The sequence below is a fragment of the Myiozetetes cayanensis genome, unplaced genomic scaffold, assembly GCF_022539395.1.
Source record: "Myiozetetes cayanensis isolate MyiCay16 unplaced genomic scaffold, myiCay2020 scf6-25, whole genome shotgun sequence".
Classification (NCBI taxonomy): Eukaryota; Metazoa; Chordata; class Aves; order Passeriformes; family Tyrannidae; genus Myiozetetes; species Myiozetetes cayanensis.
The window spans coordinates 53,222,349-53,249,825 of NW_026087853.1; the positions used below are offsets into that span (position 1 = coordinate 53,222,349).

Consider the following 27,477-nt stretch of genomic DNA (forward strand, 5'->3'; position numbering starts at 1 on the left):
CCTTGTCCTCTCTTAGAGTACAGTCAAGTTGCTTGTATAAACATGAACAGTTTTGCTTACTTTTCAGTTTATTCGAATGCCAGTGTAAGGTTCTTGAGTTGTGTGTGTCCCCACTCCTACCCCATCTTGTCACCTCATCATCCCCTTGCCTCTAGGGAACTGCTTTGTACAACATCTTACACACATGTAGTAGTAGTAGTAGTATGCAACTAGCTCCTTGGGAAGGCTGTATTGATGCTTCCTATTGCATGAGAAAGTATGTTTATCCTCATTACAGAAGATACTATGTTATGGTCTCTGGGAGACTGTTGTCAAGCTGCCTTCTCTGTCCGTCTGTCTATATATGTATATGGTTTTGACAAAGATCTGTTATTGTGTCAGATTTCACAGCAAAATATGTTGATCAGAATTCTATTTAAAGAAAATGAAATATCCCTCCAGCTCTGCAATACTGCATCCAGCAAAACACTCATTTTCCTGCCCATGGTCTTTTTTTTTGAATTGTCAAGGCAAACAGAATTCTTGCCCTGAGTTTCCTTGGAAGCAGAACACTTGGAGAAATTTGGAGGCCTCAGGAATAGTCCAATATAAAGAGGCAATGTGAGGCTAAAGTACTTTTCACCTAAGAATAACTCATTGCACAGATTCAGACATGTTATTTCAATGACTGTAGCTTCTGGTCATGGTCATGAAGGATGCCATTCATTTAGGGAAGGCTGTACAAAGCCCACCAAAGCATCCAAGGGCTGAGATTTCAGGAGCTGGACACTGGATTACGTCGTGTCCTTGTTGGGTCTCCTTTCCTCTGGTTGGCAGCAGTTTGAATCCAGGGCCTGGGGATGGCCTTGCTGATCACCCTGGTGCCTGCCTGGCCCAGCTCCAGCTGCATCCCAGCTCTGCCTCCCAGGTGCCCTGTTTTATGAGTGGCTACTTTTAGGGACAGCCTCCCTCATCATCCCTTTCTTTCCCTGAGCAAACAGTGCAGTACAAGGGACATAAGCTTCATGAAGAATTTGTTAGCTGATGGTGCCCCCAGCTCTGGTGGAAATGTTAAGAAGGAAAAATGATTTTTATCTGCACTCTGAATCTGTTTTAAATACTGCACTTTTTATGATTTCCATATGATTCTTGGGGATTTTAACATCAAAAGACCCAGATTATCCTAACTGGTGTAAGAGGTTGGAAAGGTTTTCTTCATTCTGAACTTAAATAGGGTTCCTTCTTGGCTGCTTTTGCACTGGCTTCATCCTTTTGTGACATGAAAGCCAATTGCAGTCAAGCAGATTCCCTCTTTTTTCTTGTTTAATAAACTGAAATAACCATACTGTTAAATATTGAAATGCAGAAACATCGTGCCTTTTTAAAGCTTCCAGAAATAGCCTACAATGCACTGCAGAAATTAGTGAAGCCATACATGTAATAAAAAACATTTGGTAATGGACTCTGGATCAGTTAGTAAGCTGATTTACTGCCTGTCCTGTGTTTTCTCTCCTCTCCATAAACTACCATTTACAGATAGTAACAGCAAGGATTTTTTTGGAAACTTTTTTCGAGGAGAGAGGAAAACCCCTTAGATTTAAACAGCGCAGTAAATAGCTTTGTAGGGCTTTGCTCCCGATGATTACTTTCCCTGTTTAGCAGAAAAACCAGCCTTTTATGTTGACGGTAGTTTTCCTACAGAGAAGGATCACGCCTGGGTCGCTGCTCCCGTACAATGGGCGTATCTTCCCCGCACAGATGGCTCGGCTCGGGTTGGTACCTGGCTCGGGCTCAACCCCCGCCCGGTGCCGGGAGCGCTCCCGCTGCAGAGCCCTGCCAGCCCCTCGCCCCCTCCCTGGGCTTCACAGCCAGGCTCTGGAGGTGCACCCTGTGCTGTGGGATGTGCTGTGCTGGCAGAACGTCCCCTGCTCCTGGGGAAGAACAAAACAGATGGAGAAGAGTCCAGCTTTGCTGCACCTCTCCGTGTTTTTGGCTCTGTGGGTTTGCGCCTCGAACAACGTGTACTCCTTCCTCTATGAAGTGGGTTAGAAGTCTCTGCTCCCCCTCTGATAGTTTGATGTCTGGGCATAAATGTCCATTTGAGAGGTCATAATTTCTGTTTACTTCCTGGTGAATTATTGGGTAAACACTTGAAGTAAAAGTATGCTCTGCTCTTCCAGCAGTTGCCAAGAGTCTAAGACACAGATTTTCCCCCTTACTCCCTTTTTACACTCTGCCACACTTGTTGAAGGCAGTTTCAGTAAACTGTTTAGCCTGCTCACTAATGGCAACACCCTCTTGAAAACCTGGGCCCCAGAACTTGGTGCTGGGACTGAAAAAAATTACTTTGCTCCCAATATATTTCTTTGTGGTTTTGAATAAATTTTCAAGCAAAAGAATAGAAGACAAAAAAAGAAGCTGGGGGGGAGACAAAAGGGGCATCTGTGCACACAGGTTAGATTTTCAGCATTTATCTAACTACTTGCTTTGTTGTACTGTATCTCTGTAAAACATTTACTTGTTTGGCTTTAATCTCACCCTTCCCTAAATGTTTGCTTTGCACATGAAACAAAGCCATCCTTAAGACTGCAATGAAACCATTAGTCAGTGTTCATTAAAAAAAAAAAAAAAAAAAGGCAAAAGCCAAAATTTAAGTTAAACGTTCAAACATCAATCAAGAATTAAAATAATAACAGAGTTTCTAATGTGGAGATCTCAGGGCAAATCTCAAATACAATCTGCAATGTTCTCTGTAGGTTTTAACTGATTTTGTCTTCTGTGACCACAGGTCTGAGATCACAGCAGCTTCCCGATGTGTCTAACAAGTGACAGTTTCTATTATCTGCGTAATGTTCTTTTTATTTCTGATTTCCATCTCACGTTGTGTAGTTACTGGACTATTTCTGCAGTTACCTAGGTGTTTACTTGCATATTTGCAGCTTGCTTTTTCCTTCCCCCTCCTTCACAGGAAAGTAAATCATTGAAAAGAGTACCAAATAGAAATAGATAATTTATATAGCAGAAAAAGAAGAAAAATAATAATAAAAAAAATAAAATAGAATCCTACAGAGTCCTTTATGCAACAACCATCCTCAAGAATGGAAAAAAGAATGGAGTGGAAAAGCAATTGGAATTTATGTGGAACTCTCAGTGGGCTCATAGACACAGATAAAGATTCAGTGCTAAATGCCTGGAAAGAACATTTCCTAATTTTTGCCCAAAGAATTGTTGTTTGCAGAACTTATGACATTAAAATGGTGAGAAAAAGACTCTAGAAAGTTGAAAAAGAAGATACAGGGAACCAGATACTCTGATTTTGGCATATTTGTTCTGTAGAAAATGGTTTTCACTTAATAGTGAAAACTGTGTGCACAGTTCCAAGGCCCTGGGAAAGAAATCTGAAAGTTTTACTGGGAGACAGAAAAGACTGACACAATTTGAGAAGTCTTAGTAAGCTTATAAAGCATGCCTGGGAAAGTCCCTCATGCAAATCATTCATAGTCGTGTTCGTCCAATTGTAAAAGCCAAACTCCTGAAAATCAGAGCAACTTTGTTGGAATAGGATGTAGAAATTAAACATTCTGTGCTCCACTGTGACTATGAAGTCACTGACAAGATCTGATGCTTTCTTCACTTTGCAAGATTAAACTCATATTTTCCAGCTGTGCATGGATGTCTGTATGTATTTGTTTTTCTTTTGTTCCTTAATATTCCTGTGAAATCAGTCCACATACTAAGGAAAACCTTTGTGTGTTGCTAGTGCTGTGTGCCTTGATAGCCATGTCCCACGTTAAGTGGAGGTGTGGGGTCCCTGATACTGAGGCCATTCTTAGAGGGTATTGTGTCTGTCTTGGGCTGCTTTTCAGAAGTGTCAGATCAGCTGTAGAATTCACACTGAAACTGGTAGGAATCACTAAGGATCAACTCTCCCTGACCCACAATGCCTAGTGAGAGGCATATCAGGTCCAGATTCTTATGCTGTTGATGCTGTTAGTCCTGACTCGTACTCCTTTAGAAGCTTCATTACCTAAGTGAGAAGAGAGAGGAGGCCGGGCGTGTGCTACTGCAAGCCAAGGTGCCCTTCCCCTACTTGGAATACGCTGAAAGCCTGAGAAAGCCAGAGGGGAAGGTTTTTTGCCAGCTCCTAACTGATGTAGTGGAGGGTGCAGGGCAACAAGAAACCACTTGTGGCTTCCTTATTCTGCATCACCAACTCCTACCATGCAGGTCTGCTTTATGGTTTTGGTGAGAAATCCCTCTGAGCTCACAGCTGCTGGAGCGAAGTTAGGCTGCCTCTGGATCAGTCCTGGTGATGAACTGGACTGCCAGGAGCTGCCGTGTGTGTCACAGCAGAGGCAGGAGCCCCCCAGACAATTTAGTTCATAATTACAGTGTGGGAGTCAGAAAGCACCCTCTTTGTCTCTCAGATTTCACCCTGTTTCTGGTACTGATGTGTTGGGCAGCCAACTATGGAGTCACCAGCACCCATGTACTCATTCCCTCTTTCTTATCCTGCTAAACTATCTGAAATCATTTGAAGGAAGTCATAGAAGATTAAAAGATGGCTTCAGGATTTTTTCAAAATATACTATAAATTCACTATAGTAGATCTCAAGCCTTTCTCAGGTCTTCTAGTTTCTGCATCCGTTGTCTGACCCTGATGCTGCGTGGGAGACGGGACCTATAATTCAAATTATTATACTGTCTTCTAAGAGTATAAATGTTTTTTCTCTTCATAGTATCTAGGAAGGAGTATAATCTGGACATGCAGCTACCTCCTCAAGTTTCCTTTTTAGCTGATCCGTGGTGGTTTCTCTGAGGGAGAATCATCAAGATACTTAGAGATATTCAGAGGTTTGTTCAGTTCTTGTATATCATTCTTACGAGTCTGGCTGGGGTTAAGAACGTTGCTTTTTTAGGAAGGAGAAGTCCAAAATACAATGTGTTTTTCCCTGAGTTGCCATTTTTTGTGGCCCTGGCATAAAGGAGGTTGCAGATTCTCTGTAAGACACTATAGAGAGGCTATTTTTGACTAGACCGAATCCGAGAAGATTAATTGTCCAATTCTGCCCTAAGTAAATTTTTTATTTTTTTTTTTCAGTAGCAAAATGGTTTTCAGACCCTTTTTGTGAAATGTATCCCGTATTTTTACTATTACTTTAGAACAATAGCTCAGCTCCCCATTTGGAATCCACAACAGCAAGCCTGAATGTGAGAGCCAACCCCCTATGCATGCAGAGGGCTGAGCCCAGGAAGCTGCAGTGCTTCAGCCTTTGTGAATACCAAACTCCTCTTCACCTGCATCTGCAGTGTGGGAAGTTAGGACTCCTGGAGAGACCTGCAGATCCTTTGTCTGTTTGGGAATAGAGAATGATAACGAGAAAGAATTTGGTTCCTGCAGTATGCTTAGCTGGCATAAATGTGTTGTAGTTGTACTTTCCTGGAGAGAGAGATTTCTTCTGGCAACATGTGATTTAGAGGGCTCTCATTGCATGGGGAAGAGTCAGAGGAGCCTTAGGTGTTTAGCTGGGGAAAGTGGACAAAGGTAGCCTGGAGAAGCCTTGGAAATGTAGGAACCATACAGACCTTTGCTCCTATTCTGTGAGTTGTTTGTGAATTTGCTAGTGGGAACAAAATGATTTTTAAGCCTGGGACTCTTAGCTGATGTGGTGCAATAAATAACCCTTCTTCTACATGGATGTGGCTGGTAATCAGTAGCTTGCTAGGTACTTCTGGCTTCCTAAAACAGCTGCATGCGCTTGTGGGAGTCTGAACTTTACATGCCCATTTTTTGTCAAATCTGGGAAGTGGTGCCTGTCATTCTGTACCTCACATTAACAAACTGAGCTCTTGTCCTGGGGGGTGGTGAGTTCCCTGTGGTATGAGTTGGCTTCAGTGGAACATGTGGTGCTTGGCACCTCCTGCTCGTGTGGGTCAGTTGTTTGCGAACAAAGGTGAGCACGAGGTTCTGCACAAGAGGTCCTCCAGGGGCCCTGGGAAGGGCTCAGCAAGTCACCAGTCCTACAGGACAGCCTGCAGAGTTCAGAGTCCAAATCTTATTGTAAGGCAGTAGGAAATGCAGCAGATGAAGTCTCAGCATGAGGTTAATCTCATATCTGAAGCACAGCTGGTAGGTCTCTGGTGCTCTTCAGTACTGAGGTATGGCCTCCAAGAGGGCTGAATGCAAAAACATCCTGCTCAGGCCACCCTAGTGAGAGAAGAGCTGTGTTTGCCACCTAGGACACAAGGTTCAGTTGTGGTCTAGGCGATAGAGGGCTCCTTGCTCACTTGAACCCAGTCTTAAAGCTACAGGCTCAGGGCCTCTCTATACAGTATTGTCTATTCCCTAACGTTTGGGCTTTCCATGGAAGTTGTTCCCCCATGTATTGTGGTTACCTCAGCTCAGCCCCCAGTGCTTTCCTACATGATGGCTGTTGAGGGGGTCCTCAAATGGCAGTGTGCAGCTCATACCCAGCTGCACAGAGCTTGGTGCTTCTCATAGGTGTCTGCAGACTGTGCTAACACAGCAAGGGTGGGTGCAAAGTTTCAACATCTGTAAAACAGATAAGGCCATGATGTCCTCAAGAAGGTCCAGTATAGTCCTCAGGTAGACAAAATTTATCAGCTGTGGCCTCAAAATCCCTTTTTTGTAGAGATGTGTAACAGTCACCTGTGACTTTTACCATCTCATAGCTGATTAATAAGAAGTTACACAGGCAGCTAATTTATGGTGGACTTAGGAATGACACCTAGAAGCTGAGGAAGTACAAAATGCCATCAGATGTATGTTTGGGGCTTAATTCATGTTAAGTCCTTTGGTGAACAGATGTGGATTTAAATACATGCTTACATGTAAGCATGAGTGTGATTTACTTGAACGAAACTAAAATTCCCATTTGCTTCCTGCAAAGTCACCATGCTGGTGGTCGTCTGAAAAGCCCTCAATCTTCTGTGACCTTGGTTATCCATCTTGGAAGTGGCCACTGTCACCCAGTTTATTAGACTGACTAGGATAGGTCTGCAGCCTAGCCTGTGGTACACGATATAATGTGTAATTGTTTCTATCTGGTTAAAAATTGTTACCTGAGTTAAATTTCCTGACGAAAAGCAGAACAGCTCATAATGTTTGCCCTCCATTTGCTGTCATTTATAATTAGACTGTAAACTCCTCAGAGCAGGAATTTGCTGCCCTTCTGTGCACCTCTAGTGCCAAACACACTGGGGTCTTGATATTAGTTGAGTTGCCATTAATAATAAATAGAGAGTAAAAGGAGAATGTGTAAATGCATTCAAACGTGTAGTGAGGCTTTTAAGTACAATTGTTATCGCTGCAAATCTCTGTGTGGTTGGCAGCTGGGCTGCCCTGGAAGTGCAGTGTCCCTGTAATTGAAGTCTGCACACTTTTTTGGTCCGTCAGAGCCAGCCTCTGATGGGCAGTGTCTGGAATATCCATAAAGAAGGACCCAGGGCTAGGCTACTCGGCAGTAAACACAAGCCAGTTTTGCCTTCACCTCCTTTTCCGAGAGATTTAAGGATGCCCAAGCTCATTACACTAGGATATGGCTCAAGGTTAAGTAACTTTTCAGTAATTAATACATAAACACAGGACTACAGTTTCATCCTGGGCTCTGCCCTTTTGAATCCCTGTGTAACACTATGGAAGGAAAACTCTCTGCTGGATGGGACACAGCACCCAGGGCTCCTTCACAGCTGTAGTGCTGTGGAGGAGTCTTAACAGGGGAAGGAGCTGAGAGCAGGCTCCCTCAGTTTTCATCATTGTTTCACCTATTAATTTCCTTTTGTTGGCCCTCAGTGTTCGCTTGTTCTCCACTTTGTTTCAATGTGGTTTTCATTATTTATTTGGATTGGTTTGTATTTTGGATCACATTTTTGCTACTAAGGTTTTCTGGTGCCAGTTTTAACAGCAGCAGAACCGATTTTGAGAGAGGAATATTTGGGGCTATATTTATGTAAGTCCAGCAATTACTGCTTACAGTGGTTAGTGCTGTAAATACCAGAGAAGGGTAAATTCCTTAGAAGCTCTGGGAGAGTTATTGGTGTTCTGTAGTGACTACTGATGGTGTAATCCAAACTGAGAATTTTTTAGCTTTTCTAAATTTGAATCTCTAGCCTTCATGTTGGTTCCCCCACCCCCTGGTAAAGTGTACCCTTCAGTTCTGGACATTGTATTCTTTCTGTGAGAGTTTTTTAATTTCACATTCCCAGAAAACTTGTGTTTTAGTTTGGATCAGCTGCAGGAAGAAGTGGAAAAGTGTGGAGTGAGAGCAAGAATCATTTGGTAGGCGCAGCTGTGAAACAGAAATAAATCAAGGTGGCAGAAAGGTAGGCTAGAGAGGGAATGAAAATTGAAGAGTTTGTTACTGTGAATCCACATGGTTAGTAAATCCAACCATCAAATTGCAGCTGCAGTGTCAGAAAATTTGAATTACATTCCATTTTAAGAAGAAAAGTGTATTAATAAAACAGTGTGCAATACATCTTCCATGCACAGCAGAAATAAAACCACTTTTGAGCGCTGACTACAAATGTATTCATTGTAAAAGTAACACTCTTGTTGATCTAAAATCTCATACACTTATCTACTGTCGTATCTGTCTGTGACATTGAGCCAGGAAATGCTGTTCAAAAAATAATTCACATGTGAAAAAATAAGTCTTTGGCTCTAAGTCACAGTGTTTCTCTATCAAGAGCCAAGCTTGCTTCTACTGTAATGTTCATCAGCATTTTTTTAGTACTTTCAAATAAAATTTAAGAAATGTCATTTGATGAAAGCAACAGCTATTTTGAGGAAGGAAGCCAAAATACTTTCTTTTCCCCAGGTCACTTGCTGGCTCATTCCCTTTCTGGGTCATTCTTTTTTGCCTGGGTCACTCTCTCCTTCTAATTCGTATTCATTTAATGATAATAACTCAAATAATCAAGTGCAATATATATATCTAGGATTTCCAAGGATTTGACTAGCAGTAAGTCAAAAAAGGCCTGCTTGGTTTTGAGGGCACTGGATCGCAACCAGATTGAGCTCAGCAAAGAGGATATGACAAATGGTAAAGCACAGGAAGGTTTAAAAATCATATAGCGAGTCAACGGCTAAGTAGGAGAAGAGGCATTCTAATGCTTTTCTCTAAGTGTTAAATTCTCTAGAATCACCACTAGATAGTTCAGGATCATACTCCGATCTCCCATAGACTTGCCATTCTGACATTTGCTTATCGTGCAAGTCAGACATTGTTCTAGCCTAAAAAGAGACCTACCCTTCAAGGACTGAAAAGCCTGTAACCTGGAATTTAAAAAGAAAAAAGCCCAGGGTTTTAATGGTGTTTTGTGGTGGTGAATTAAGTTGTGAAATTTGAAGTCTCAGCTATCAACATGAAGCTACCCTTAGCCTCTAATTGGAAACATACTGCAGAAGCCATGGTACAAGTGTTCAGTTTCCCCTGTAATAAAAGCATCCATTGAGTTAAAGGAGCATTTGTGCATAGACATTATGAAAAACAGAGGTAATTTTGGAGAGCTAATGTGATTTAAGATAATTTAAAAGTATAAATAATTGAGGCTATTTGTCTTTTTCTGAGCTTGACTAAACATTTTGTATAGGACTGCATGCGTGCATGGGCATTAACTGTTCTTCATAAACAGATTTTGGTATTGTCTAATCTTCAGATACTAAATAATACTTCTGTTAGAGGCATTGTAGTTATAGCAGAAATTGCAACTATTGGCTGGTTTTAGCGAGGTGCTCTTGACCACTGTGGGCAGAGGCATTTATCTTTTGTCATTTGAAAACATTGTTGGCATTTTATTTTATATTCTCCTTCCCTTGGGGATTCTGTAGAATTTAATACGTTTTCCTATTACTGCAGAACTATCTCGTTGAGACCCCAGTTAGGATGGTAAAACTGTATCAAAAGCTTTGAAAAAAAGCACCTTCTATCTCCTTTAGAGACCTTGCATTGTCCTAGGAAGGTGTTTCTGCACACGCTGGTCAGAGAACCGAGTTGAACTCTGCAGCGTTTGAGCCATTTCAGGAACAGTACATGCAACATATGGCTGACACAACCACTCCTGACCTGCTGGAAGCCCACCAGACTGATGGAGAAAACATACAGGGAAGTTAGTTACAGTAGCCAGTTCCCCACTGCAATGAGCCTTGCAAGGGTACGCTCCCCTTTTGTGTCCCTCCTGTCAAACAGAGGAGATTGACAGAGAAGTGGAAGGTCCTGACTGAAATAGGATAAGGGACAACATAAGCCCATGTGTTTGCTCTGTTTCTGTAATAAATTCGATGGGGTTTTCTCATTGTTTTGGAAAGGCTCCTTTCTGTAAGGATTTCTGTTGGTGCTCACTTCCCGTCCCGCCTTCTTTTCCAGGGACAGATGTTAGTCCCAGGCATGGGTGAACAGATAGCAGTGCAAATCCCCAGCACAAACCTCCATGTGGAGTTGGACGAGTCCAACACTCCCCTTCCAAGAAACTTCTCCAGCTGCGGCGCCGCAGAAGGATGGCTCAGGAGCGGGAGGATGGCTGGGGTTTGCTAAGCTTGGGCACTGACCTGCTGCCACACAGCCAGCCAGGTCAGGCACATCCTGGTGTTCTGGCCTCTGCCTCTCCAGAAGGCATGCAGCTTGTGAGAGGGGGTACTTGGATCTGGAGCTGGAGCTGGAAAAAAGAAGTGATGTCTTGGACAGGGGAGCTGTCCTTCAGGCAGATGGAGAGGCAGGTGATGATTGCCCGTGGAACTGTGAATGGTGAGCATAGGGGAGGAAGGAGTGCTGTGGCAGAAATGAGTGTGCTGTGAAATCGTTACTTTTGTTAAATTCAAGATTTTTAAAGCCCAGGAGAATTATCAGGATTAGTTCCTAGGCTTGTACTTTTTGTTTGGCTTTTTAATGTCTTGTTTTCTGCTGCCTGAACCTCAACATCTCTTCTTTAGCTCTGCCAGCGTCCAGTGAATTCACAATTCTAATGGTTGCCAGCAAAGTTATTTTTGTGGAAAATTGACACCTCCTGAAGCAGGATTAAACTACAGTGAACAAGGAGTTGAAATAGACTGGAAATATAAGTCAGAACTTAAGACAGAAATTGCTTCCTCAACAGGCGGTAACTACAAGAGAAGTGCAGAATTACTGTATAACTATTATACTGAGTTCTGAAAATGCTGTAACTAGTCATTGTAGCATTTACTTGTGTCCAACAATTAAAGATTGCCACAGTTTGGGATTGTTTCAGAATCTCAGCAGGAGAGCATTTTCTACAGCTCCCTTGTAGAAGATGGAAGTCCTGCTGCATAAAAGCATCCTCTGTTCTCAGGGGAATCTTATATGAGATGTCAGAAATAAATTTTCCATTATGGACAATGTGCAAGCTGTAGATCTGCCATTACCTATATGAGGCAGTCATATGGACAAAGTGAGGCCAATGCCAAGGCATTCATCACCTGTGAAGGACAGGTGTTGGAGGCAAGAGTGAGATGAAAGAAAGAAGTTGGTGTATAAGTGCTATATAAGTAACGCTCATTTCCTTATGTAGAAGGCTTCCTTTGTAATAGATAAACAGACAACTCAGACTAAAAATTTAATTTAGCAGGTAATTTTCCCATTACACTACTGCTAGCAGTTGGAAAACAGAATGAGTTAAAATATTTTTATTTGACAGCTACTGCATTTGCAAAAAAATTGTTGCTTTGATTTTTCTCTCTACACAAAAACATGAGGTGGGCTTTCCAGTGTTGGCGTGCGATGAAGACACTAGACATGTTGTGACTAGTCGACATGGACCCCAAGTCCTATCTGATCTCACATGCTGATTTCTGAAATCTCTTTCTGTTTAGAGTTGATGAGAACAAGGCCAGAAAACTGGGATCAAATCTCAGCCCTGCTGAGGACTGTGGCACTGTGATTTCACCCCTTCCTTTTTTGTTTTGTTTTGTTGTTGTTTTTGTCTTGCAATACTGTGTCCTATCACCAGAAAACCACAGCCTTTCCCAAAGTGAGCCTCCCAGTATTATCACTCCTCTGTTTCCAGGCTCCTCCAGGGCTGATAGGCAGGGCCTTTTTCCAGCCAAAACAATTGCTAATGGAGATGTGAGGAGCTTCATTAAAATTGGAGTGATTATTCATATGTATAAAATGGCTCTGTGTTGGCAGAATCAGAGCCCGGGGCGGTTGCTCAAGTAGTAACACCAAAGCAAAACAAAACTGTTTTCTCCTGGTTTTACCTGGTACAAAATCAGCACATTCAGGTGAGCATGAGACATTCACAACAAGTCTGAAGCAACTTTAGGGGGACTGAGCTCACAGATAGTGTTTGGTAGTTTCTAAACTTCTAAAATGAATTTTAGCTGCGATTTAGCTCTTTCAACAAACTCTTGAGAAAGTCAGTTTGTGCATGTGTGTGTGTTCTTGCACAAAGGAGTGTTTGTATAACATTTGCAAAGCAGAAAACAAGTGGGCTTGAGGGATAAAAGGTGCCAGTGCTGGATTCCAGGAGTGGCTTTAGCCAACTGGAAGTTGCAGTTTGTCCAGAACTTGCTTTTCTCCTGCTTCGTAAAAGAAGGGTCCTTCTTCAACTTGGAATAGGGAAAGGGTTAATCTTGTGGCTGTTTCTTATTTAAACAAATGCACCTGAGTAAATGAATGAACCTTTTACTCTACTGTATACCTTTTTAACAGAATACTTAAATCATTATATAAAATATTTTTTATATAGGCAAAAGTTTTATGTTACATACGAACCAGTAAGACATTGGACCACCCTTCAAATAGCATTGGTTTTCCCTTTCCTGACTTAACTTACATAAAGTTGTTCAAGCAGGTGGTTTTCTGTCCCTTTTCCCACCTCACTCAGAGCTGTTAGTGCGAACACTCATGTTTTTGCAGCCATTGTGGAAAAAAAACTTTCATCCTGAAAACAAGTTATTAAAAAAAAAAAAAAAAGGAGAAAACTCTAGTGCTGGAGTACAAAAGCAGTTAGTCATATGCCAGGAATAGAATGAGAGAGCTATGAATGTGAAGGATTGCATCTGGTTTTGCAAATGTCTGTGTGACATGGGAACTCCAATAAAATTAGGGAGGCTTAGGGAATTGGGGAAACAAATGATTTCAGAGCTACATCTAGACATTCAGAGCTACATCTAGACTTGCCAGGTCCATCATATGTGTGAGCAATGGATCATATGTGGTCTCAGCAGGAAGCTAGTAACACACCAGAGATCAAGGATGTACCTAATTCTGGTATTTATAACACTTGGTATGTGGTATTAATAGTTCCAGCTTGGCTGTTGGGGTACAAAATTACTAGTCATGCTTAGTGGTGCTGTGGGAAACAGGGCAGTTAGAGCAAACTACAAAGAAGAGATTGTCTGTGTGCAGATGGGAAAGCCATTGACTGCATTTACATCATTCACATGCCCCCAGGTAGATGGGACTGAAACAGTGGGAAAACTACTAGTAGATGCAGAAGATGGATAGCTCCAAAGGTATTCAGTGTGTTTGTGTCTGTATCCAGATCTGGATCCCAAAGCTATGTATATGGAGAGGTAGGGAGAGATGAAAGCACTGGAGCTGAAGGAGGGCCAGTGTCTGTTTTCTTTGGGCATTTATACTGTAATTAATAATTTGTGGAGTCACTGGGAAGGCAGAGAGCCTCTGTGCAAAAGGAATCCCTGTCTCAGCTTCTGCTGGGTGACTGAACTTAAGGCATTCAAGGAATAGACAGTTATTGCATATAAGTAAGAACTGCGTCTGTTTTTGTGTCTCTTTTCCCAGTCTAGATCAAAATCCTATTGCACTGACAGCCACATATACTAGTTTTTATTTTCTGTTTTTATGTGTTGGCAGCAGAATGAATTACAGTGACCTGCCAAGCACATGCTCCATGAACATGGCCCAAGCAAAGGAGTGGCTGCAGACCTTCTGTGGCCTCTGTGTACAGGCCTTGGGGTTGGGAAATGTTTCTTACAGACCTGCAGTGCGGTGGTTTGACCATTTTCAGTGCCAAAGAATAGTCCTCTGGCCAGCCCAAGCCATTTCACTTTCTCTGGGAGCAGAGCCTCCCCTCTCTGTGTGGACAGACCCGCCTTGGCCACCAACCATTCCTCTAAAAGCTGAATAATTGACGATTGAGTGAAATATTAATAATCCTCACTTCACAATATATAGCAGCTTTTGCTATAGAAAAGTCACAGCTGGAACACAGCTGGGGCAAGCACGGTGCAGGGTTACACTGGTTCTGGATGCTGCCGTTGCCATTCACAGACCAGATCCCTGTTGGGTGACAGGAGGGGCACGGTCAGCTCCCGCTGCACCGCACAGCAGCTGGGTTGTTGCACGACTGCTTCCTGCAGTGGCAGGAAGAATGGCTTCTCCTTCTGAGGGGCGGTAAATGTTTTATCCTTTCCTTTGCTTCGTGTTGGCAATTAGCAAAAGCAAGTTAGACATGGCGCTCAACGTTCTTCATTCCACTGAGTGCCAAGTCATAGTTAGAATAATCTTTGTTGGTTACCACCCCAATGCAGTACTGGAGCTGGGTGAAATCCCAGGAACACCCTTATAATTGAAGCCAGCTGGGTGTAAATGAGCGCTAGCACCTAGGATGAGTGTGACTGCTTCAGTATCACAGAGGAAGGAATTGTATCTCCAACAACTGTGACTGTAATGAGATAGGGATTCACAATGGGTATGTTGAGATTCACCTACCCGGTGATAACTCGGTAATCGGTGCAGACCATGAACCTCAAGTGGTGTTCAGCCCCTTAGAAAGCAGTTTTTCATGCTGGATTGCTGGTCACTACTTAGTTAATATGTATAGTTTGAGACTGCTTGCAGAAGGTATCCTGGTGAGCCAGCACAAAGCTGACAGAGCCCAGGAGTGTGGTGTAGTCACAGTCAGAATTCAGTTGTTTCCCCGCTGAGAAGATGAACTATTTTATTAACATTATGAAATTAAAACTAATGGAAAAAAAAAATTGGGTTGGAGTCATTGACTCAGTATCCTTACAACAATAATCGTATATCAACAAAAGCAGCTTTTGGAAAAATAAATAAATGAGGCTCTCAGAGTGGTACCAAATACTCTTTTCACTTGCATAAAGAATGCAGAGATGAAAGCTGTTTGCAAAGGGAAGAATTCCCATGTATTAACATCAACCCACTCTTTGCTGAGTAATCTGTTTCTATAAGCAAAAAGAAAAAAAGAAAAAAAAGAAAAAAAAAGGGCAATTCAAGGAGAATGCATTCTTTTTATAAATAGTTCATATAATCCTAATTTCACATTTAGGCCTATACGCTGCCTACTCTTGCAGATCTAAGTCATTCTTTGTTCAGTAAGTTTCCTCACAGTTTGTGAAAATACACATGTACATTTTCTCAGATGAGCAGGGTGTAGAGGTCTGTTGGAAGAAAACTATCACTTCACTGATGTTATGTTAGATGTTTTTGGTATTTTACACACTGACATGGCACTGTCTGTTTTCCTACTGCTCTTATGTTTACCCTGAGTGAGGTAGTTGAGGAGAAGAAAGTGCTCCTGAATTCACTGCATAATGCATTCACTTCAGAAAAAAGCATCTTGTGCTCTTCACAGATGTTCTGTAGCTGCAGTTGAACTATCATGGTATTCCTGCACAGATCCTAAAGACAAATCTAAAATAGGTAGCTAGCTTGCAGTTAATACACAACTTGAATCCTAGGCAAGAAATGGTAACTTCTATCTTAGGGCAACAAAGGTAGTTTATGCAAATGATAGAAAGTACATGGAAGCATCGTTGCATGCAACTGTTTGATCACTGAAAAAGCACATCATCAGAATTTCTTCCTGAAGTGTTCATGCAATCAGAGAAAAACTCATTTTATTTCATTTCAGTGGCAAATGTGAATGGCTAAATTAGTCTGCCTGAGTTTTAAAGGAATACTTTATCCTAGAAATGGGCTGCTTCTGTCTCCTGGTCCTCTTCTTAGAGGGAATAATTGCTGATAAGTAGAACTTGTAACAAAAATACAATATAAAGTCATTTTAATCTAATGATTTCACCACTGGATGCTCTGTAAATTATTTACATTTTTATTCTTCATACTGTGTTATATCCTTTCTTCGTAAAAAGAAATTATATATAAAATGGCTTGAATATATATAGTGTTTTCCTGAAAGGAATGCCTCAATGAATCAGAAAAATCCACACATACTTACCCATCACAGCTAGAAAATCCACAGTGTAAATTTCTTTTAAATAAAAAAGTAAATTTTTTTTATATGCTTGACTTGCATAAACACTTTAAAGATACTTTTACTGGCAACATAGAAACATAGAATCTGAGTAAAATTCAAGCTTTCTACTAGTTCTGTATTTAATTTAATCAATGCAGAAAGTGCTTGAGAAATCTGGATGTGATGGTAAGAGTTCAACGGATATCTGGAAGCATGGGGTGGCTGGGGATGAGGCAGCCTCATCTCCCAAAACTCCACTGGAGAGCAGGAGATGGAGCCTTTTCTCTTCCCCAACCTGGTGCTTTGGTCTTCGCCCATCCTGGCTACCTTGATGAGCTACTTCACAAGTGGTTTTTGCTAGTGATGCTCATGCAGCAGGATGCCCAGTTCCTGTGCCAGGAGACTGTGCAGAGTGAAGGAGCGTGGAGCTCCACAGGCACCTGCAGTAGGAAGCCTGGTTTTGCCTCGATTCCTGCCCTGCAGCTGACAAATCTGTCTGGTCACTAGGACATGTGTGAAGTCTCTTAAGCGTCTGGATTCCCCCATGCCTAAGTCAAGGATGTGGTCCCAGTGCAGGTTTCCTCCTGTTGGGTCTGAGTCTCATGGAATCATGTAGTTCATTTCTCTACCTCAGACAGAGCTGAGCATTCATCCTGAGAAACATTTGTGTCACCTTCTGTGAACAAACTCTCTTCTCCAACATTTCCCAGTGCCCTCAGACGCTTCCAAGGTGTGACTTGGTAGGGTCAGAACAGTCTTCCACATGACCAACCTGCAGTTTTCTTGCTGCAACTTTAGTTCTTTTCTTCATATCCTGTCCTTGGTAGAAATGGCCAAGAGTTCTCTGCTTTGCTTTTACCTTTTCCTTATTTGAAAGTGGTTATCTTCTCACATCAGTCTTCTCTAAAGTTAAACAAACCTAATTCCTTTCCTGGTAGGTCATATTTTCTAGATCTGATAACTTTCTTCCTCTGGATTCTCTCCAGAGCTTTAGCACTCCAGCTGTGGATTTGCACTGCTGAACAAAGCAAAAGGAAAATCCCATGGGCCTCTGCAACATTTCAAGCCTTAGAAAAAATTTGCCATCTGCAAATTTAGAATTAGTTGGTTTTTACTCATCTGCTCATTATCATCTTGAGGTTTATAAAAAGCTTGTTGAATTCCCAATCCCATTGTTTTTATGTAACTGAAACTAAGATGAGTTTGTTCACAAATAAAAATAAAATGTATTCTTAAAAGTGTAATTTACCCCTTTAATTCATGAGGTAAGGATTTTGAGTGTTGAAGTTTTTCTGAAAGACCGGTTTTAGGAATATTGGTCTGGTTGAAAGAACAATTTGGTAGCCACCTACAGCTATTCATAGCCAGAAGATCAGTGTGGATAACAACACTGGTGCTTTCTCACCTGCAAATTCTTGCAGGTGCCACTGTAGATTATCTCAAAAATACCAGCACTTTACCCCCTTCAAGCAGACACAATTTAGAAGACTTGGGAGATGTGTTTTCTTTCTCAGACATGTCTCAGAATCAAGACATGTTTTCAGTCATTCATGTGTTCCTGCACCAATATGTGCAGAGTATTAATCCTCTTCCAGTGGTTATGTGATACCACAGTGAAGGCACCATTTGGCACCTGTACACTGAAATTCAAGAAAGTAAATGAATTAAACAGAGAAAATGGTTTAACTTTTGCAAGACATTGTGAAATAAGATTCAGCTCTAATGACTTTTGAAAGACAGTGTTTTCATGTTAGTTCACTGTGCAAATATTGAGGGGTATGAAACATATCAAGGCCTTAAATCTGCACTTGTCCTACGCTCCTGTGAGGAGCTATTGATCTCAGTTGTTGGTCTGTGAGCAGTAGCTTTCTGGGCAAGTCCAGGTTTGCACTGCTCATAAAGTGAATGTTTTGTGCAAGTAAAGAAACCATTCCCTTGTAAGAAGTTGTGGGCTATCATTTGGTTATAGTTAAATACATTGGTTTTATCAGCTCTGACAGCAGCCAGTCTTGTTTCTCTGCATTTTTAAAGTAATTTTCAAGTTACTGTACTGAGGGAACATAGTGAGTCCTATCTCGTACCTCATCAAGCCGTCTTGAATGGATTGGCTATAAAACCTGTTCATAAAATCCATTATTGCCCCTACTAATTTCTCCATTCCTAAATGTAACATTGTCTTGTTTGGGAGGGTGGGAGGACACACCTCCATCATGCAGAGAAAAAGTGTCTTAATAACTGCACAACAAAACCAGATATACTTAGAACTGACTTAACTGGAGAGAATGGAAAGCAACTGCGGGAAGAATGAATTCGGGTTTGCAGCTAAAGGAGTTTTATGCACAGGGGAAGCTGTCTTTCTTCTGTATGTAAGACTGGTGTTGGAAGTAAAAATCTGGTGAGAGACCTCCTAAACTTCAGTAGTGTGCTTTAAATAATCCTAGAATGATCTGTCATGTGTAGAAACTCTGATTACGGTGAAGGGAGGTGGGGTTAATTACCCCCAGGAGCTTAACTCTTTGTCTGCTGAAAGTTGATATTGCAAGATTTGGAGTTTGCTAATATAAAGAAGGCTACTTTTAAAAAAAAAATTATAAATTTAAATTGGATTGTAATTCATGTGTTTCACATGAGATTCATAGCTCATTAGAAATGTGAAACAAAGCTCACCTGTCGACAGCTTGTATTATTTCTGATAATCATGTAGAACTTCAGCATAACAGGTCTGAAGTTTTTCATCACAGTTGGGTCCTTAGAATTCAAGCTAAGAAGGAGTTGGAATTGCCTTTTAATATGCAGAGGTGAGCTGGAAGTGATTAACTGAATTAGCTCATTATTTTCCTGGAATAACAGGGAGTCATTTAGCAGTTGTAATAAAAGGGCTTTTTTTTCCTTGGTCCTCCAGATTGATCTGCAAGGTCAGCATTCACCAAAATGGAAATCCATGAAAATAACCTTTAGTATGAGAGGTTTTCTTCCAGCAGGTTGCTCCCTGCCCCAGTTGTACAGATGTTCTGGAAGAAACACTTGGTTGTCTTACATTTTTACAGGCTGGAAGAGTAGCTACTAATGCCTCAAGATGATATCCAAGTATGTAAAAAGGAATGGGAAGGGAGATAGCACCTTAGTGAAAATTCACCAGCAAACACAATGCAAGATATAACATGAATATCAAATAACATTAATTACTTTAGAGCCTCACTGTGTTCCTTGTGCATTTTAATTATTTCTGCATAATGTAATAACAAGGTCTGGTTTATAGGGCAATAATAAGACTTGAGGCTATGACTGTGACAGATTTTGTAAGCAGAGGGTGGCTGCGCTGAGCAAAAGCTGCCCGTGGCTGTGCTTTTGGGCATTGCATGCTGTTGGGCCTGGGATCAGGTAGGGGAAGGATTTCCTCCTGTAGTCACCTTTGAAGAACAGACCCAGTAAACAGTCCCATTTGGCACTGTCTTCTGGTGAAATGCTCAGTCATGGCCTCGATCATGTGAAGTCAATGAATCCTCCAATAGCCATTTTCCCCTGCACTCTGGCAATAAAACTGAAACCTCTCTAATTATCCCTGTTAACATTCAATTCCCTCTCATTTACCTAAAATTCCCCCTGTATGTGAAGGCTTAAGTGGATATGATTGTTTCTTGTCAGTACTTTCCCAGTATTGCTGTGTTTATGCTTTGGCTAAAGCTTACATACAAGATTCAACTCTTGCAGGGCTTGAATCAACCCTTCAGCCTTCTGAGGATTAAGAAGGATAGTGTGTTTCACTATTTTACTAAGGTTTACATTTCCATTTATGTGATGAGAATTTAAAAATTTTGTACTTTCTGGATTTCCTAGACAATAAGTGGTGCATTTGGCCAGACTTCTCACCCACTTACCATTTGTATGTGGTTCCCTGTGAATCCATCTGCTCCCTCATTATCAGTTATTAAAAGGCGTTTGAGGCAGTGATTAGCCTGGCGATTGCTGTGCTGAAATGTTCAAACCAATGTGAAGTTAAGAAATGCCTCATTTATAGAAACAGACATGCAAGGAAGGAAACTCAAGTTCTTGGGAGTCCATTTCCCATGTGCTGATCCCTCTGAGCTCCTGTTAGAGCCTGGAGAAGTGGAAATACCCCATCCTTTGGCTGTCAAACTGGTAATGTTGGTCTATGAGACTGAGAGGTTGCTCCCTATTTGCCCAGTTTCAGCTCTGTTTTTTTTGCAAGACACTGTAGCCTCCGAGGGACCGGACTGTCAGGTTTTGGTTATCTCTACCGATTGGTTGATTGGTGAGTTCAGGTGAGGGCTGCCGAAAATAGTTCCTCTTTCAAGGAGTTCTCCAGTCCAAAGGTGTTTCATCAGAGGTGTCATGGTCTTCCATGTACAACCTCCCCTTCTTTCTCTGTGGGGTGAATGCCGTTCTGCCACCTGTTGTTTTATGGGCATCCTGTGAGACCCCAGGGAGAGGTGTATCAGCACAAAGATGGAGGTGTGCAGAAGGGGAAACCCTTCTCTTCTGCCCCAGCAGAGTAAAAATGTTATAGTTTAGGGATTTTGAGTGTTTACGCTGCAAACTGGATTTCTAAGTGCGTTTGCAGCTCATGTGTGCATGTTTGAACACTCCCATCTACATAGATCAGTTAGAGTCACCAAACTTCTTCGTTTTTCAAAATAAAACTGCATTATGCCTAGACATGTTGAGCCAAATCTGTTCCTGGTGTTATTTCACTGACTTCCCAAAGAATTACACCAGAGGTGAATGTGGTCTGGTATAGCAGCTTTTTTTGCCTGGAACAAGTCTTTATAGCAGAGTTGTATTTCTCTCAAAAATATAAAAGGAAAACTGACAGATCTGCAGCTCTACTGGTGTGAGCAGGTGCAGCTATATTAAATTATTTCTTATTAAATTGATTCAGCAACGTGAAGCTTGTAATTTTTGTTCTGCTATGGTTCTGTGACAGAGGCCTTTTAAATAAGGCAAAGCATATATCTTTTCTTGTAATTCTCTGATATTATCATTTTAAAAATTTCTTTTTGTAGGTAGCTCAGGTTCTTATTGTATTATTTATTTGAGTAAGATCTGAAAATTACAGCCTTTTCCAGTTAATTGCATTGAACTGTGTCATCACTAGTGTAATTCCATTTACTCCACTGACATCTGGATGAATGGGAACAATAGTTTTTGCTTTTGTTTTTAGGTTCAAGTGGGTTTAGGCTCTGGTGGTCACTGTGGCATAAACTGGTGCGCTTCCCTTCCAGCCAGTGAAAGTACTCTGATTTACCCCTGCCTGAGGGTCTGGCTTGTTATTTTAAGGGTGCCAGTCTTCAGCCAGATGAAATGCGGCTGGAGAGTTTTTCCAAGTATTAGGAGCCACTTTGTCTATCTGTGAAAAATAACCTGATGCTCTATGCCTTCATGTAATTGCACAGAGAAAATGTGGTGGAGTTCCCCTTCTGACAGCCTTATTGTTCCACCTGTGCTCATTTGAGGTAGAATGGTTATTAATTTTTCACTTTTCCTGGGTGCATCCCATGCTCGTGTTACAGCCATTCCTGCTCAGCTGCAGTTAACTTAGCATGAGAAGTAGACAGAAATGTTTGCCTGGAGTTCCATGTCTTTAATGCCTCTTGGGGTTATTTGTTTGTTTTGCAGGTTTATTTCCTTGAAGACTCCAGGCTTAGGCTTGGAGACCCCAGCCATCACCATTGAGCCCAGCAGCTGGAGCGGCAGCGAGAGTCCTGCCGAAGATATTGAAAGAATGAGTGATTCTGCAGATAAACCTATTGACAATGATGCAGAAGGTGTCTGGAGCCCTGACATTGAACAGAGCTTTCAGGAAGCTCTAGCTATCTATCCACCATGTGGGAGGAGGAAAATCATCTTATCAGATGAAGGCAAAATGTATGGTAAGTGGTACACATTTTAGCTTTCAGAAATAATTGTGCCAATGAGAACTGTGAAGCCCAGCTCGTTTTCACACAAAATTCCTAGTTCTGGTTTTGGTACTTTTGGAATAAATCTGGAAGAAATCTGTGAATCTGAGGGAGCTGAGCTGGGCTGATGTGGTGGTCAGGACTGTCTGAGCCAGTTCCTTCACCAAGGGCACTAGGAAGCAATATTCATACAGAACTGTGCCTCTAACAAGTGCTGTGCTGTGGCTGAATGTGAGTGTTTAAAAGAAACTTCTATAAGAAATGTGTCACTCCTCAGGCATAGAAGAAGTAAGCGTTTTTCTTTATTTTTCAATAAATGGTGAAGACAGGGAAATGGGAAACACTGTCTGTGTGGTGGTGTGGCAGATTTTGCGATACCAAATTGAAAAGTGATAAAGTTCTTGTTGCATTCAGAAGCCTCTGGATGAAAGAGGAAAGTTAGGGGTGCCTTTGCATCTTTCTTCTTTTTTTTTTCCCCCTTTCCCCTTCCCTCCATGCGAACTGCTACAGATCAGATGACGTGCTGACAGCATTCCATAAATGCAGGCACCGCAGAGGGACACTGACATCTGCGCGCACCAGCGGGGCTCTGTAGTTTTCATCCTGCTCTCGTTTTTTCCTTTTCCATTTTGCAAACCCCTCTTTGGGGCCGGCAGAGCCCTCCCTGGGGTGCCTGTGCCATGGGTGGCAGTGCCCTGGGGACACTCAAGCGCTGGCTCTCGCTGTACCTGGCCGGGCAGCCCAAGGCAGGGGAGGGGGCCCAGCCCCGAGCAGATGGTGCTGCAGCTGCCACCAGCTGTGCCCCCTGCCTGAGGTCATGGAAACAGGGACTCTGCTGCTGCTGCTGCTGCTGCCGGGACCCGGCCCCCCGGCCCCCTCCGCAGCTGCCGTGTGACCCCGGCGGCCACACCAAACAGTCGTGTCTGGAAAAAAAAAGAGGGTTGGGATGAAGCATCTCAGCTGCCCTTGGCAGAAAGTTGCTGGGGCCGGGTTTCCTGCCTGGGTGTTTGCTTTTTTTTCCTCCCCCCTTCTCCCGCCCTCCCGTTCTCCCCCTGCCCAAGGGAATATAATCTCTCTTGTCCTCTCCTTCTCGCCTGTTTCCGCCTGTTTTGATTGCATTTCAGTGCTGTTATTTTCCTTTGGAAAGGGGAGATGATTTGCCTAATTAGAAGGTTGTGCTCCTTCTAGGAGTACATAAGCATGTATATACACACAAGCTTATTGTGTATTTATGCTCAAAAGCTCTACTTAGGCTTGAACAGCCTCATCAGCCAAAATAACTGTGGCTACATTTTTTTCAACAGGATCCCTACAACCACATTAGTCACCCCTGAAATCCGATTTTTGGTGTTCTGAAGCATTTTTGTTCCGTTCTATAAATTAAAGAAATTAGCATTTGTATCCATTCATTTTGACAATTACTGATTTCATTTGATGGTTCTCTAATCCCGAATGTTAAGACTTGTTAAATTATATATGTATAAAGCTATTTGTGCATATCTAATTGCTCAATAATACTGGTAGCTAGTAGCACCATAAGCATATGGACATTTCATATTTATACTAATCCTAAATCAAATATAGTTGATTTTCAATCAAAAAAGGATCTATGTGTGCTTGATGCTGAAAACTTGACTTAAAGCGTTGCCCTGATTGAGAAGAAAAAATTGTGTTAGGAAGTGCAAGGGTACTCTGTGAGAATTTGCATCCTGACTTTGCAGTGGCTGAACTCATGTTTTCATTCTTCAAGCTGAGTAACTGCTTTGTAGTGTTTGAGGATTTATTGAAACCATGCTAGGTTTCTGAGGACTTTCTAATAGAGTCTTATGGCCCTGAGAGCATAATTGTTCTCAAAGGATTTTGAAATCATAACAGTGTAAGTGTTTTAGATTCTGTGTGGCATAAGGAAAATAATTTAATGCCTTATAGTGGCATACCAAGTTTATTTCACTTACAAGAGAGACATTGCAATATCTCTAAGCTTCCATAGTGTTGTGGGATATTGTAATGTGTCAGTAATTCATGAACCTTGTAAGACAAAAGGTCAAGAGAGCACCATTTCATTTTCTAACTGAAATTACCTTTAGATATAGGCACAAGAACAAATATGATTTTTATGGAGGCAAATATAATGATCACTCTGTGTGAATTAAGCAATTGTAGTTTTTGATCTTTGAAGGGAGACTTTGAAAAGAGCAGGGATTTTGCTTGAAGAAATATTTTAGGTCTCTGCCTTTGATTTAATGAGAGATTTGCAACATTCATGTAAGCAGAAGCCAGAGTTTCTTCACTGTTCTTTGTGGTGGTCTAAACCCATCCTTAAACTGGCATTTGTAAGAGCTCTGTGTACAGACTCAGCTGGCTCAGGGGGACCTGGTGGATTGCTCAAGGAGGACTGGGGGGCATGAAACCTGGGGGATGGGGATGGCCAATGGGAGCCTGCCTGTGGTGCCACCTGGGCAGGAGCAGCGTGTCCCAGTCATAGTGAGGGACATCTGTGACCTTTCTGGGCAGCCTGAATCACTTCAGCTGTTCCTCTACAGCTGAGATCTCAGATGAAGGAGGGAAGGGAAGAATTTTTTTTCTCTCCCCTTGCCTTCAGAAAAAAGTAACTTAAGGCACAAGAGGATAACAAGAACAAAAGACTTCTGATCCTATACCCACAGAAAAGTGTTACAGGGCCCCATGGCTGAGAAGGGAAGGAGGATGTCTTGGCTTTTTTTTTTTTTTTTTGCCGTAGGGCATCCTCAGGCTATAAAGGCAAAACCATAAATGCTCCTGTGCAAGACCAGGAGCGTTTCAGGCTGCTGCTGGCCCAGGGTTTTGGCTCCTGGAGGAAACCCTCAGAAATGAAAATGAAAGCTTAGTGAAACTCTTGTTTTTAAATTAATAGGAAATGGTTTGGTAAGAAGCAAAGACACTTGTTTTGGTTCAGATGGGCAAATTCCAGGAACTGTAGTTTAGAAATTCTTGAGAGAGAAGGAATGCACGGTGAGGTGAAGGGAAGCACTTTCTGCAGGAAAGCACTATCTATCACTTCTTTTCCTCTTTCCCCTGTGCATCTGGTCATGAAGGTCTTACGGTGTTGGTTTTGCTCCTAGTGCAGTATTGACTAAAAGTAAATAAAATTAAGGAAAGGTGAGGATGGTTTAAATATGAAGGCTTGAAGGAGGATAGAGGAACACATGTATAAGTTGATGCTCACACTCTTTGTGGAAGCAGTCAAGCATAGCCCATAGAGGAAAGACAGAGTTCCTAGACCATTTTCATTTGTCTTGCAAGGAATTGGTAAGATTTTTTTAATCTGTACCATTTCAAAAGAAAACTTGATCAAAACCAAATATCACCTACTGGTACAAAGTGGGACACCCTATAATTTGCCATCCCTCTCAGAGATTCATTCCCACGAGTTTCCATGTCCTTGTATCCAGCACATAGTAAAACTCAAGCCCATTAGAGGGCATTGGCTGTCCTGTATTTGTACTTTGTTCTGATTGTTGGTCTTTTACTGCTGACAGTTTAGTTGCTTGTAGCAATTCCTGTGAACTCACTTATTGGCAGGATATTTGCCTGTGCTTGTCTTTGCTCCTTGGAGAGTGTTTTGGAAAAGATTACAAGAATGAAAGCTGCTGTGAAATGCAGCCCTACTGTTATCCCTGGTGTAACACTGAAGTCACTGGAATTACCACGAGAATGGATTTGGCCCTGCGTGCACGTTTTCTTTTCTTTTTTTTTTTTTTTTAACATTTAGCTATAGAGAGAAGTAGCTTTAGTGCAGTTCTAGGGACAATGCCAGAGTACCATAAGCTGCTAGCAAGTGTAATATGCCTGCAGGCATGTTGCTATCAGCACTGCTAACTTAGCCTCAAGGTAGCAAAGGTGGCTTTTGCCTTTTAAGATGTGAACATAATTTGATTTTAAATTTTAGACCTGTAAACAGCTCTTCAATTATAAATTTGCATTGGAGGTATTCGTCTCTGCAACAAAACTGCTTAAAAGCATGTAGTGATTATTTAAAAAGCAAGTTTTGTGGCATCTTTAGTTGTTTTACAGAGAAGAACAAGTACTAATTAACGTGAGGAGGTGTATAGCAGCCTTTCAGACCTGTTGTATATGTTTATTGGGTTATACATAAAATCTCTTTCTTTGCACTACCATGACAGTAAAGGGAAAATGATACTTTCATAAAAGTTTCATCTCAGATAATAGAATTTTTGCATGATGAGCAATAATAGTCTTCATCTCCAAAGCACCTTGTATAACCTGAATATTAAAGTTGAACTTTGAACTAGTACATTGACAAAAGAAATCCAATTCTGTATGCTTGTCTGATTCTGTAGCTAACTGCTATTATTTAGTGTTTTTCTGGGTTTCTAATGGGAAACTGCAAGGTAAATAGCTTTATGAAGAATACAGTAACATGTTATAAATTATTTTTACTACTGCTTTTAATTTTAAAAGTTCCATGCAAGTTACTGCCTCTATAAAGCCATTGCTACCTTATAAACTCTCCACAGTATTAAATATATTTGAATGTGAATAAGGTATTTGGAGTGATGAAATACCAGATGTGCAGTATCAGGTTGCATGTTTATTCATCTGTTACTGCAATCACTGTACAAAGATACTCTCCTGTATTTTTTCTCTTTTTTTTTTTTTTTTTCTCCTTTTTGTTCTCACAGCAACATGCACCAACTACACTGGAGATGGGACTCCTATTATGAAAGTTGCTGTTTGGGTTTCTTAGGCTGTAAACAAATCTGTCTAGAAACATTCTCTCAAGGCTGCGCTTGCTCAGGGTGTTATGTCACGGCAGGGCGCACCGTGACACCAGGCTGTGCACGCCTGTGCTGAGCCACCGGCCAGCAGGGAAGGGGACCAAGGGCCAGGGATATGGTGTCTGTTTGAAAAGTTACTGCTGGAAGTACTTGGATCATGAGCGGACCTGCCTGTGAACATTTTTGCAATCTGTTGATGTTCTTGCAGGGTCAGCATGCTGTGCTTGCAAGGAGGCAATCTGGTTTTGTGAGCTGAGCAACAGGCGCTGCTGTCCATGGAAATGAGGGGTTATTGGCCTTAGTTGTTGCCGAGGATTTCTGAAATGTTGGGGACCAGGGTTTCATCTTTCTGTTTGGGCTTTCAAGAGTAAATTGTTCAATGGTTTGAAATAAAATGGCAGAGTCTTCACGAGATAGTTTTTTTTTCTTTTTCTCTTTTTTCCCCTCTGTCATAACCTGTTATCCTCAAGAGAAAATCTAGTTGGGACAGTGAGAGCTGGATGTGATAAGGGCATCGGCTCCTACCAGGGGAGTAGGCAGAAAGAGAGGAGGCTGTGGGGAAGCACCACACTTGAAAGTGT

The 27,477-nt window shown here is 41.8% G+C and overlaps 1 protein-coding gene across 7 annotated transcripts in view; it reads left to right on the top strand.

Annotated features, from left to right (window-relative positions):
• Positions 1 to 27,477, top strand: part of TEAD1 (TEA domain transcription factor 1) — a 157,843-nt gene that overhangs the window by 32,564 nt on the left and 97,802 nt on the right. For 5 of the 7 annotated variants that reach the window (XM_050335493.1, XM_050335491.1, XM_050335495.1 and 2 more), the window contains one exon: positions 21,838 to 22,091. In XM_050335493.1, the coding sequence (XP_050191450.1) occupies positions 21,944 to 22,091 (148 nt within the window). In that variant the 5' untranslated portion in view covers positions 21,838 to 21,943. Of the gene's footprint in view, positions 1 to 21,833; positions 22,092 to 27,477 lie in introns of those variants that run through there. The other 2 variants (XM_050335494.1, XM_050335498.1) reach the window with 2 other exon arrangements.